Source organism: Equus przewalskii, chromosome 9 (assembly GCF_037783145.1).
Source record: "Equus przewalskii isolate Varuska chromosome 9, EquPr2, whole genome shotgun sequence".
NCBI lineage: Eukaryota > Metazoa > Chordata > Mammalia > Perissodactyla > Equidae > Equus > Equus przewalskii.
The window spans coordinates 24,997,892-25,011,755 of record NC_091839.1 but is presented as its reverse complement, the minus strand read 5'-3'; the positions used below and the strand labels follow the sequence as shown (position 1 = coordinate 25,011,755).

Below are 13,864 nucleotides of genomic sequence, written 5' to 3'. Positions count from 1 at the left end.
AAAAGGTGGGCCCCGCAAGCTGATGTGGGTGTGCGGGGAGTTCGGGGAGACAGAGGCTGAACTTGAACTCCACAACCCCCTCCCCCAACTCCACGTTCCCAGGACTCAGACCATCCAGGGAGAGTCACCAGAGGAGGAGGAACGGCCCTTGAGGACGCCAGATAAGAACAGCATTAAACCGGTATTTGTCAGATACTGATACAGTCTGTAAAGACAAGTGGAGAATTACCTGCAGAGGGAGGTGCTACTCGAGGGTGGTCAGGGGAGGCCTCTCTAAGGAAGCAACACTGGAGCGGAGAGCTGAAGGAGGTGAGGGAGCCATGTGAGCTTCTGGGGGAAGAGCATTCCTGGCAGAGGTATATTCCAGAGCCAGTGCAAACGTCCTGAGGCAGGCACATGATGATCTTGTTAGAGAAACAGCAAGGAGGCCAGTGTGGCTGGAGTTGAGGGAGGGAGAGTGGGAGGAATGGAAACTAGGCCAGTTCTTGTGGGGCTGGACAGCCGTTGTGAGAACTTGGGTTGTTACCCACTGAAGTAGGTGGATTATGAATGGTCTTAACCATGGTTTAAAGGGATCTGTCTGCCTGTGAGGTTCCTGGGACATGATAGAGCCCAAATGAATGACTACTGCTAATATGATTTTTGTCACTATCCTGATTGTTGTCAACATCCCACAGATTTGATTAAGACGCGGCACTGTCTGAGCCAATCACAGCCCTGTCAGCCCCTCTGGCCTGGACATCAAGGACGAGGATGGTCTCCACAGCTGTCTCCCTGTCTCCACCTTTGCCCTGCCATAGGCCATCCTCCGCCATTCCTCCAACAGCGTGTTCCTTCCTCGGGCCTCTCTTGGTCCCTGATCTCAACACCCAGGTCCCTGCAGCAGAGCAGCGATGGGAGGTGGGGTGTGTGAGGAGACTCTGCCCTGAGTTCCACTTTGCCACGTGGAAGAGGTGATCATGGGGTGGTGGTCAGCATCCCCCCAGCCATGTGGAGGAGAGGGACATCACCCCCAAAAGGGAGTGTAACTGTGAGGTCAATGGAGAGGACCGGGAACCAGCCATAAATTAAGCCAATTTCATCCCAAACTTTGGTGTAACATGAACCAACAATTAACCTCTTTGCTTATTTGAATTGAGCTTCTCTTATTTGCAACTGATAAAAGCCTAACAAATGTAACAGCTGAGGCTTGTATTCCTCTCTTTGAAGGGCCAGTTGTGGCTTGTTGGATGCAATCAGCCCGAGTGAGGATGGAGAAAGAGACAATCCCCTATTTTGCCCTGCCCTCACTTCTCCAGCAAACTCAGGAGGGGCCATGGTAAGTCCTATTAAAACAAAATGACACAAAGAGTCTAAAAAGATATGCACACAGAGGAATTTTAAAAGAGCAGGATGGAAATATCAACCAGTATGAGACGGTAAAATTTAAGGAAAAGGATTAAATTGGTTAAAGACGATCATTTTATATTTGACAAAGGATTCAGAATCAGGTTTTAACCAACATTTATTGAGTGCCACTCTATACCTGGCACTGTGCTTGGTGTTTACATATGTTATTTGATCGCAAAGACATAACAGTACTGTCCTTATATGCATCAAGTTACACAGTAGGGAATATGTAAAGCAAGGATTATAAAAATATATTGACAAACAATTGCACTCACAGATTTTCACGTAAGCTTACTGGGTTTTGACAAACAGGGTAGGCCAAAATTAAAAAACACAGGAATCTGAGCAACATAATTGACATGATTGAGATGATTAATGGACATGTAGAGTTTTGAATTCTACAGACAGAAAATACATATTCATCTCAAATGTCTATGAAACAAGTGCAAACACAGGACATGTTCTAGTCCACAATAAAAGCTTTTAAAAAGGTTTTGGAAGCAGATATATTATAGGCCACATTCTCTGTTCACAGTGCAGTAAAGAAAAGAAAACTTTTTAAATAAACCGGATCGCTGAGTTTCCAAGCACTCTTTAGAAACAGTACAATATAGTATTTGGACAACAACATAAACAAGAACATGAACTATCAAACGTAAAGATGTGCACAAGGCTATAGCCAGAAGTACATTTATCTATTAACTATACTGTTATTGCAAATAATTTTGTAGAAAAGAGAATATAAATCGATTAAGTACTCAACTTAAAAATTGAGACAAGTAAGAAATAACTAAAAAATAACCAGTCTACACTAAAGGAAAACAGATTACAAACTAGAGAAATAATGGACGTAAATTAATCTGAATGCTGGCTCTTCAGAAAAATAATAATAAAATAGATAAACATTTGACAAATCTAATAATGGGTAAACCACAAACAAAAGTCGAAAGGAATGATAGGACAAAATAAAGAGGATATTTTGTTTAATTATAAAATAGTATGCATAATTAAGCTAATAATCTGAAAAGATCAATAAAAAGAATATTCTAGAGGATAAAAGAACACTATAAATCATCAAAATTAATGAAATGAAAAATATTAATAAGCTGATAACATGGAAAGAAACTGAGAAAGCCATGCAAGAATTAGCTGAAACTTCCCCTCCATATAGGACCTGATTACTGGTAAATTCTTTCAAAATGTCAAGGAGTTGATGCTTCTCAAGCTAGAGAATCTATTCAAAAGCATAGAAAAGGATAAAAGTTACTCAAGTCCTTCTAAGATGCGAGCTTAGCCATGATACCAAAACTTGACAAAGATAGCACCAATCTTGCATATGAAAATAGAGGCGAGAATCCTACACAAAATATCAAGAAACAGAATTCAGTATCTGAAAGGACTGGTGCACGACAATCCTAAGAATGCAAAGATGACTTGATATGAAGAATCTACCAGATTTCATCCATCCTAAATTGCACGTTTTTTTCTCCTTCTCTGAAGGCAGGTCAGGATGCATCTTATAGTTGGTAACATCTTACAATTAAGTAGCGTCTTTTACTTTCTCAGTGGTATATAAAATAATAGGTGTTTTCCAATCGATGGTGTCTTAAGTTCCATGAAATATGGTAATACAAAACCTCACGCCAAAGGTTAAATACAAAATAAAAATCATCTTGATGGATGTTTTAAAGGGCATTTGATAATATCCAATACCCATTCCTGAATTTTAACCAGGACACTTCCCCAACATGACACTGGGCATCTATTTTGACACAATAGCCACCATTATAGTTAAATGTGAAACATCATAGGCATTCCCGTTAAAACCAGGAACAAAAAAAGGACACATACAACCAAGACGATGGTCGTTTGCTGTGGAGCTTTTGACCACTCCACAAAGCCCTGAAATAGAAAAAAGAAGAAAAAGTGTAAATACGGGGAAGGGAGGGGCCGCCATTGTTACCTGCAGGAAAATGATCCGGATTATAGGACCGGGAATGAAACAGCACTTCAACTGAAAAGCTATTTGAATTAAAAACTACAATGAAGTGACCAGATATAATATGAAGTCAGAAATAGACCTATGACCTAGAAGAGGAAATATCAGAACAATGGTAGATGTGATTTCAAAATGATATATAGTCTTCCAGTTTTAAATACCACATATCCTCCGATGACTCTCGTGTGTGTGTGTGTGTGTGTGTGTGTGTGTGTGTATTTCTTGACCCAACCCCTCTCCTGAATTCTTGAATTGTAAATTTCACTATCTGCTTGCTGTCTCCACTTGGATAGCTGCTGGGCATCTTAAACTTTACGTGCCTGGAATCTCCCACCCAAAAAAAGCTCCTCGTTCAGTTTCCCCATGTCTCTCCCCAGGCCCTTCCAGGCCTCCAGCTGTGGCTCCTTGACTCCTCTCTCTCAACACCCGTATCAGCAAATGCTTTGTATCTTCAAAATACATCCAGCAGCTGAGCCTTTCCAGCCTCTCCACTATCACCACCCTGGTCAAAGCCACCACCATCCTTATTTCTCATCTCAATGCTACTGCCACCCCCAGCTTCCTCTCCGTGGGTCAGCCATGGTGTTCCTTCCAAAGGCTGAGCTCGCTCTGCCCCAGCCACTCTCACCTCCAAGCCTTTGCATTACGGATTCCTCTGCCTGCCTGGAACGCCTTTCCCCCCAGATATCCTCAAGGCTTTGTCCATCATATCTTCCCTCTCTCAGTTTAAACATCAGTTCCTTAGAAAACCCTTCACACACTACTCTATTTAGAACAGCACACCCCGACACCTTCCCCCAGAAGACCCCAGCACTACCCCTGGCCCTTACTCAACTTTTGTTTTCTCCTGGCCCGAGGAGGGCAAAGACTTTGGTTTGCTCATGGCTGTATCCCCGTGCCTGACACAGAGTATAAGCTTGTAAATATTTGTCGAATGAATGAATAGAAAGCCATACCATGATGAAGGGTGGGAAGACAAACTTTTAACAGTGGCAATTCTCCAAATTAACATTGAGTTTAGTGCAATTGCTATTAAAACATCGTGGAGATTTTGGGAATGGACATGACATAATGAGTTATCTGGAAAACTAGGCAGTGGTGAACCTAAAAAAAATCCTGTAAAAGAAGAGAAATGGAGGGACACATACTACAAGATGCTGGAGCATATTACAAATCATGGATGGAATTCACGTCTCCAGTCTTTGGAAAAGAACCAATTCCTCCCTCTAGCCTGCTCTCCGCTGTGGATGCCATCTCATTTCAAACCTCCCTTTCACGTCCTGGAGGGAAGAACCCACATCAGCAGCTCCCAAGCCTGGCAGAGCATCCAAAACCTCTGGAGGGTTTTTCAAGTATCTTGGGCTCCACTCTTGGAGTCTCTGATTCGGTGGCTCTCGGGTAGGACCAGAGAATGTGGGTTTCTATGAAGTTCCTCATAATCCATGCTACAGAAAATTAGGCCAACTGGACAAATATTCATTCTCCTGTGGCGACAGCAACAATGACAACCTAACAGTTCACCAGCTGAGGACATGGGTGAAGAACCATACTATAGAATATTCAGCGGCTGTAAAAAGTAAATTTAAAAAAGAATGAAAGTGATCAACATATATCCATATGGAAAGCTATCCAGAATATATTGGTGAAAACACCAAATGGCAGAATAATAATTTTGCTATATTCTCCTTTGGGGGGCAGGTTAGGAAATACACGTAGTTTGCCGTAGGATTCTATTTAGGTGAAGTTCAACAACAGGCAAAACTAATCTCTGTGAGCAGAAATTAGAATGCAGTTGTCTCCAGGGCAGGGGAGGGAGAGAGACTGGAAAGAAAGATGAGGGAATTGTCGAGGCTGACAGCAGCGCTCAGCAGCTTGATCAGGGTGTTGGTTACACGGGCACGTATGTGTGTCAACACTCACTGACCTGTGCAGTTTATTGGAAATGCCTATGCCTCAATTTTAAAAAGCAGAGTATAAAGTTAAGGAAATGTCATAAGTACAGGTCATCTGAAACCCCCAAATTTTACACACACAGCACTCCACATGTCAGAGACCCGTCAGTCCCTCACTTGGTTCTCCTCTGTGTCTCCCCCGGCTGCTGTGGCTATTGGCTGCCAGCTCCATGGTCTGTGCTTATGTCTGTGGTGGCCCCCTTCTTCTAAGAAATGCCTTTTGCTAACGGGAGCCCCCTCCTTGGAGAATTTCCTAGGCTGTAACACTCACATCCACAACCAGCGGTGTGGCGTAAAAGGCCTCCCCATTGGCTCAGAGGAGGACTGCGGTGCTAGTCACACTCCAGAGCTTATGTGGGATCAGGCTGAGGCGGGACTGCAGTTAAACCCATATATTTGCCTCACTCCTTCTCCCCTTTCCAGCCTCCCTCATCCCCGACAGGTTCACCCGAGAGCACGCTCCCTCAATAAATGCCTTGCACAAAAATCCCAGCTCGGTCTCAGCTTCTAGGAAAAATACGCCTGAAGAATATAGGGCAGCTTTAGAAAACATTCTGTAGAAGTATAACATGCAAAGGGCAAATTGCACACATCCTAAGTGTACAGCTTGATGAACCTTCAGAGAGGGAATGCCCCATGTAACCAACACCCAGAACAAGAAGCAGCTCGTGACTAGCACCCCAAGATCCCCCCTCTCATGTTCCCTCCCTCCCTCCCTCATCTAAGCCACCGCAAAGGTCGTGCCTATCTCGATTTTAATGCTGTAGACACTTCTGCCTGTACAGCAGCTTTTACCAGGGTCATTTCTGGGTGTTGGTATTTCTTTTTTATCTCATACACTTAAACAAGGTTTGCATTTGTGACACATGCTGGTATCTTATGGGATGAGAGTGATGGGACTATTTCCTGCTCCCTGATTTCCTGTGGGGCCACAGAGGGGGAACTTCTGCCCTCTTGAGAATGTCAGAAAAGTAACTCCACTCATTCACTCACTCCTCCTGGTGAGAGGTGGAGGGACTCCGCTGACTAGCGGGATGGGGAGAGGCCCTCATCCCTCACCCTCAGTCCTCTCTTGGGATATCTTAGTGGTTAAGAGACATACTGGATTCAGATCCCAGCTCTACCACGCACAAGCTGAGTGACCTAGGGAAAGTTACTTTACCTCTCCGTGCCTTAGTTTCCCCATTTGTAAAATGGGATCAGGACAGATCCTACCTCAAGAACTGTTAAGAGAATCAAATAAATTGAGGTAGCCACGTGGTGAGGGCTGTGGGGCCTGGCGATTATTATTATGAAAGGTCTCTGGTCCCGGATGGCCTGATGTGCTTTCTTTTTTGGAAGGGGGCCACCTGCAGAAAGGAGGAGGCTCTGGCCATGCAGAAAGCTCAGCTGGGTCAGCATCTGACCATGAGGGGCGCCCTCGCCCCACCCAAGTGTGTGTTCCGTCAATGGTGGTTGAATGAGCCGGGATGGGCTGAATGAGTGAATGAATGAATGATGTCACAGAGGCCTCTAGGCACCTCCCCCTGCTCGAGTTTCCTTATCTAAAAGGGAGGGAGACCATGCTAATAACCTCACAGGGCTCATGAGCTAATAATGAGAGTTAGTGACTGTCGGTTAATAAAGGAGTCAATAATGAGAAGACTTTAGAATTGCGTCAGGCTCCTAACACGCACGAGGTGAGTGGAGGCTCTCATCTGCATCATTCTCACCCATTTTTTTCCTAACTGGAGTTTCCTGATCGGCTCCTACACCTTCCCTTTCCCTCCGCCTCATCCAACCCCTTTCTTTCCACATGGGCTACGGTTTCTGTAGATCCTCAGATCCCTTCAATGGCCTCCACCGCCTACGAGACACACCCAACCTCCATGACATGAATTCGGCAGCCAGAGGGGTCCTGTTGAAATGTAAGTTGAAATACATCACTCCCCTGTCCAGAGCGCTCCTACAGCTCCCACCCTACTCAGAGTAAAAGCCAAATTTCTACCATGGTAGACAAGACCCTACGTCGTACTCTATCGTCACCTCCATGACGTCGTCTCCAACTTCTCTCTCCCCCTCTTCTCCAGCCACACTAACCCCCCTTCTTTCCTCACATGTGCCAGCCACACTCCTGCCTCGGGGCGTTTGCACCTGCTTTGCCCCTCTGCCCAGAACCTCCTCCCTCTAGATGTCTGCCAGTCTCACTCCTCCACCTCCTTCACATCTTTACTCCAATATCTTCCTTTCAGAGGGACTCCCCTGACAGTCTTCTTAAAATAGTAACACCCACCCTACTCTGTACTCCTGAAACCCCTTCCTCCTCTGTTTTTCTCCATGGCACTTATTCCCATCCAGTGTAATTTATAGTTTAGCTACTTATTTTGCTTATTTCAGTCAACATCAGTGACAGTAAGCCAAGTGAAGGAAGGCACCATTTCTACCCCATTCACTATTTACCCTCAGTGCCTTGAACACTGCCTGGTATGGAGTGGGGCTCAAAAAATGGTTGTGGAATGAATGAATGATCTCCTCCCAGCCAGATTTTCACCCACATCTCCCACTGCCCTCCCCTTAACTCCAACGTTCCTGCAAATGTGCCTTGCTATGTCATGTTTCCATGCCTTTGTACATGCTGTTCCTTTCACTTGACAGGCAGAAAATATGATGTTTCCTCTCCTGCTCTGTTTGGGGAATTTTTGCTCATCCCTAAAATCCCAAGTCTGTTGTCTCCTTCTCTCTGGAACAGTCTAGAAGAAGCCTCTTGGCCCACAGAGTTAACTTCTTCCCCTTTGAGCCATCCCACAGCCATGAGCACTCATTTCTGCACTGTCATGGTTTGCCTCCCTTCCCCCACTGAGTGAATAAACATCTTTTCTGGCTTAAACCAACTTGAGTTGTATTTCTGACATATGATCCTCCTGTGCTGCTGAGAGCAGTTATGTGATTTTTCTGATACATAGATAAATTTATAAATAAAAGAACCACTGTTGTTATTTCACATATTGATGCCTTCTACCCTCAAGAGAAAACAGTAGGTCTCTAAATGCAAGGAATGTGCTTGATAATTCTGTTTGGTTTTACTCATAGTATTTGGATTAAAACCTAGTAGGTAGTTAGTGAATGGATGGATATATGGATGGATGATGGTTAAGTGGATGGACTAGTGGTGCATTGATGGATGGATCAATAAATGGGCTGGCAGATGGGTTGATGGGGGGTTGGATAGAGGTGGATGAAGGGATGAGTAGGCATACAGGTGTGTGAATAGCAGCCAAATCTTTACTATGGCCAATAGGGAGTAAATGGATGGATGGGAGGGTGGATAGATGAGTGGATAGACGGATGGGTGAGTGGGTGGGCTGAATGGATGAACTGATTGCATATGAATGCATGAGTGGATGAATACGCATATAGATAACTGAATAAATGGATGGATAGGATGGGTATATGGATGATTATGCAAATGAAAGTTTAGGTAGATGAATGAGCAGACAGATGAATGAATGGTTGGTGGATGTTTGAGGAGTAGAAGGATGGATGAGTGGATGGAGGGGTGAGTGGATAAATGGGAGGGTGAGTGGACGGGAGGGCCAATGGGTAGATGGATAAGTGGGTAGACAGATGAAGTGCATGGATGGATGGATGGATGGAGGTGTGGATGGAATGGGTATGTGGATGAGTAGGCAAATGAAAGTTGGGTGGATGAATGAGTGGACATATGAATGAATGATTAATTTATGATAAATTAAGAGTTTGAGGGTATATGTGGATGGAGTTACATACACCACATGGAGACCCTTCATTCTGTGTCTGACTAAATACGAATAGGTCCTATTTCCCATGGGAGATCCTTTGGGGCTCACAAACCTGAACAGAATTTTGTGGGACAGGAAAATCCCATGCTGAGGAAGGGAATGTGACAACCCACTGAGATCTGCAGGGCAGAGCATTTGCAAAAGAGGAAAGAACCCCCAACTTACCTGGGAGCCCTCTGACTCATCGTCTTCCTCCAAGGAGCTCCACTCCTGGGGACGCCCAGTCTCTTGAGAAGACAGGTCTGGGTGGGGGCGTGGAGGAGAAAGGAGCCATGAGTGAGTGACCAGGCCAGCTGGGGCGGACTCTGCTTGCTCTTCCCACCTGGCATCCTATCCCTTTTCTGCTATATCCTATCACACACACACACACATTCTAGCCTATGTGGTTCACGGGGGTGGAAAGAATACGAGATCTGAATTCTGATCCCGTTTCTATCACTGAGTACCAGGAAGACTTCAAGTGGGTCACCTGATGTGCCCCACCACCTGAGCCTCTGTTCCTTCCACTGTCAAATGGGTAAAATAGTTCCTCCTCTGTAGGCTTCCAGCAAAAACTAAGTGAGGGAGCAAAAGAAAAAACCACAGAATTAAACCGGGAAGATGGAGGGCTGATGGAGACTTCCTCAGCTTCAGCCACCGGTGGAGAAATCTCCCCACATTCAAACTTCGGCATCCTTCTCACTCCTAAACCCAGTAGAACTGGGAGGTCAGGCCAAAGATCGGCATTTCCCACCCTTCCTGCACCCAGGCCCTGCTAGGAGCCCCCAAACCTCCTCCTCACAGCCAGAGCTGGCATCCAGATTACCCATGCCTCTGCTCCAGACCTGCTTATCTCCTGTGGAAGAAAGAAGGACCCCGACCTTGTAGAAGGTCCAGCCCCCACTACTGTCTTTCAGGTGTCCACACATCAGCAAATGGCACCACCCTTTGTCCAGCTGTTTGTGTCAAAACACCAGGAGTCATCCTTGACGTCTATCTTGTCCTCCCCTCCCCCACATCCATCAGCAAGAACTCTGATTCTCCCTAGCGAATGTGTCCTGAATCTCTCCTCTTATCTTGTGTCCACCACTACCACACCCAGCTGGGTCATCTCTCTCCTAGACAGTTGCAGGAGTCTCCTAACTGGGCTCCCAGCTTCCACCCTTGACCTCCTAACCCTGCAATTCATTCTCACTGCAGCTGGACTCAGTGGTTCCCAACCTCGGTGCTAGTAACATTTGGGGCTGCGTAATTCCTTGTGGTGGGGGTCTGTCCTGTGTATTGTAGGATGTCTAGCAGCATTGCTGGCCTCTACCCACTAGATGGCAGGAGCATCTTCCTGGATATGACAACTTCAACTGTCTCCAGGCTTGGCCAAAAATCCCCAGGAGAGGAGCAGGGAGGGGAGGTGTAACATTGCCCCCAGTTGAGAACCACTCATTTAGAAGGATCTTTTTGAAATACAAATGAGATCTGTCTTTCTCCTCTTCAAAACCTTCCTAATATTCAAGTACCATACAAACTCCTAACCGCGGTCTGCAAGATGCCCTATCACTGGCCCCGGCTGATGTCTACCTTTTTTCCCTGTCCTCTCTGGCTCCATTCGCCACTCTCTCCTCGATCACAGCAAGCTTGCCGCCACTGCGGGGTCATTGAATGTGTAGCTCTGGCTACATGATGCTGTCCCCAGCTCTTGGAACAAGTCACACACTCTCCTGCTTCTCTCACCTTCCCTGACCACACTTAAGTCACTCTGCATTCATCCTCCTGTTTTACTGTCTTCATAGCTCTCATCGGACATACGTTTCTTTTCATTTCTCAACTTGTTAATTGCCTGTTTTCTCCACTAAACTCTGAGCTCCACTAGGGCCATCTTGTTCACTGTTAGATCCCTGGCCCTCGGCACATAGTAGGTGCTTGTGGTAGCTTTTTGCCCCAAATGGCCTCCAACTTGTTCATCACTCCCTATGTCCACACCCTTGGGCAACCCCCTCCCTCACTCAGTCTCAGCTTGACCATGTGGCTTACTTTGACCAATGGCCCTGAGCATTTGGGTTGCCAGTAGAGGCTAACAAAGTGATTTGGGACTTTCTCTCTCTTGCTGCTTGTAAGAACTCTGCAACCTCCCCCTGTGAGAATAAGCCTGGGCTAGCTTGCTGGGGACCCCTGGCCTGTCATCAGCACCATCAAGCCAGCCAGCAGCCGACACCAGCCAGACATGCAAGTAAGGTCATCTTAGACCAACCAGCTGCCCTGCTGGCTCACTGTGGCTGCAATGTGGCTCATATGAGCAAACGCAGGCAAATGCGGCAGGAGAATTGTCCCCTGAGGCCACGTCACATTGCTGACCTGTAGAATCATGAGTGGAGAAGTGACTGTTGCTTTAAGCCACTAAGTTTTGGGGTGACTTGTTGCACAGCAAAAGCTGACTGACACAGGGCTCCATACATATTTGTTGAATGAATGAGTGAAGGAAGGAATGTTGTATCTTTCCCTAGGCTCTGACACGACCTTCTCCCCCACCTCCCATGGGACCCCTGCCCCCCTCACCTTTCTCGTCAGTGTCACAGCTGGAGGCCCCAACCTCCACGGCCACCCAGTCTTTGGTGATGGAGGCGCGCTTCTCCCAGGCCCTGTTCTCCCGAGGCAGCAGCGTCTTGGTCCTCTCGGGCTCCAGCAGCCCCCGCAGTTGCTCAGGCCTGAGATTCTGCATCTCCCCAGGAGGTGGAACTTCCAAGGCAGACGTCTTCTTCTCCACCCGTTCCAGGGTCCTGCCGGCTTCCCCGGAAAACAGGAGTCAGAACCTGAGGACTGACAGGCATTTAGTCACTCAACAAATATTTACAGAGTGCCAGCTGTGTGCCGGACATGATTTCTAGGTGCCAGAGATACAGCAGTGATCAAAACAAAGCTCCCTGGGGGCCGGCCCCGCGGCTGAGTGGTTAAGTTCACACGCTCCACTTTGGTGGCCCAGGGTTTTGTGGGTTCAGATCCTGGGCGCAGACATGGCATCGCTCATCAAGCCATGGTGAGGTGGCATCCCACATAGCACAACCAGAGGCACTCACAACTATAGTATACAACTATGTACTGGGGGGGTTTAGGGAGAAGAAGAAGAAGAAGAAAAAAAAAAAAGATTGGCAACAGATGTTAGCTCAGGAACAATCTTGAAAAAAAGAAGCTCCCTACCCTGATGGGGGCTTACATTCTAGTGGGAGGAGAGAGACAGATAGCCTGTCAAATAGTGACAAGTGCTCTAAGACAAGTGGAACAAGAATAAGGAGTTTCAAGATGAGGGCCAGAGGGTAGTGTGCACTCACACACACTCGTTCCAAGCCATGAAGGATATAATCAGAAGTTTTTAGGAAGAGAGGACCCCAAGAATCCCTCTGGCTGCAACGTGACCCTAGTGTTCCCACCAGCCCCCTGCAGCGCCGACTTTCTTCTGTTGTCATAAAAAAAAAAAAAAGAAAGAAAGAAAAAGAAGCAGAATTTGCCAGGTAGGGGTTAAAAAATCTAATTTAAATATTCTTTAATATTCTCATTCAATATCTTGTCAACCTGAAATTCAGGAGATTGTTTGCAAGAAGCTATCTGAACTAAAATGACCTAGGATTATGTAACCCTTTACCTTGAGACTCAAAAGCTAGCTTTATGTTCTTGTTCTAGGATATAGTATGTGTTACCAACCTTGCATGATATAACCCACTGACTGCCCTTGTGAACAGTGATTTATTTTAAGGAGTAAATTCTCTTGATGTGAAAGAAAAAGCTTTGTAAGGGTTTTCTTCTTTGCTTAGGTTTATACAAATAGAAATTGTTATATCAGATTTTAAAACCACTGGGCAGATACTCTGGATTCAAAAAGAAGTTAACTCAACAATCAGATGCACATGGGACCATGTTTGGAGTCAGATTCAAAGACAGCTGCTGTGAAAAAAATTTTTTAAGACACTCAAGGAAATTTGATTCTGGTCTGGGTATTCAATGATATCAAGGTATTTTAATCGATTTTGTTGAGTATGGAAATGGCCTTATAGGTAGATACAAAAATGTCCATCTTATTTTTTTAGAGATCTTTTTGTAGTATGTAGGGGTAAATTGACGTGATGCCCAAAATTTTCTTTAAAATACTTCTGCAATGAGATAAAAAGAAATAGACAGGGCCGGCCCAGTGGCATAGTGGTTAAGTTCACACACTCTGCTTCAGCAGCCTGGGGTTCATGGGTTCGGGTCCCGGGTGTGGACCTATACACCGCTCATCAAATCATGCTATGGAGTCATCCTACATATAAAGTAGAGGAAGATTGGCACAGATGTTTGCTCAGGGCCAATCTTCCTCACCAAAAAAAAAAAAAAGAAAAGAAAAGAAAGAAAAAAAGAAAAGAAGTAGACAAAAGGAGGTCAGAGCAAACAAGCAGATGATGATTGCTGAGCCTGGGGAGTAGAAAGATGCTGGCACATTGGTGTTATCTTTGTACCTGTGAGTATATATAAAACTTTTTCATAGTAGAAATTAACATATATGTTATGGGTATGCAGAATATGTTATTTTCTTCTACATTGCCAATCATCATGTAGGTCTTCCTTATGGGGGGAGGGTGTCACAGGCCCCGAAACTCAAATTTAAACTCATTTCCCCACATACCTCTGCTTATTCCCCTCCATCCCCAGCATGCCCTGCCCACTGGGTCCCTCGCTCTTGACCAGGGCTCCACTATCTTCCCGCCAATCTCTACAGGGATCAT

At 45.7% G+C, this 13,864-nt stretch overlaps 1 protein-coding gene and 1 long non-coding RNA gene across 7 annotated transcripts in view; one reads left to right on the top strand and one right to left on the bottom strand.

Annotated features, from left to right (window-relative positions):
* Positions 1 to 1,486: 1,486 nt before the first annotated feature.
* SMIM17 (small integral membrane protein 17) overlaps positions 1,487 to 13,864 on the bottom strand; it is a 29,419-nt gene continuing 17,041 nt past the window's right edge. For 3 of the 6 annotated variants that reach the window (XM_070558687.1, XM_070558688.1, XM_070558686.1), the window contains 3 exons: positions 11,667 to 11,927; positions 9,303 to 9,379; positions 1,487 to 3,291 (listed from right to left, as the gene is read on the bottom strand). In XM_070558687.1, the coding sequence (XP_070414788.1) occupies positions 3,181 to 3,291; positions 9,303 to 9,379; positions 11,667 to 11,829 (351 nt within the window). In that variant the 5' untranslated portion in view covers positions 11,830 to 11,927 and the 3' untranslated portion in view covers positions 1,487 to 3,180. The remainder of the gene's footprint in view (positions 3,292 to 9,302; positions 9,380 to 11,666; positions 11,928 to 13,864) is intronic. The other 3 variants (XM_070558689.1, XM_070558691.1, XM_008528646.2) reach the window with 1 other exon arrangement.
* On the top strand, positions 6,895 to 8,206 carry LOC139073577 (uncharacterized). The gene is made up of 3 exons (XR_011522468.1): positions 6,895 to 7,019; positions 7,156 to 7,247; positions 7,975 to 8,206. It is a non-coding gene; the product is annotated as an uncharacterized lncRNA (long non-coding RNA).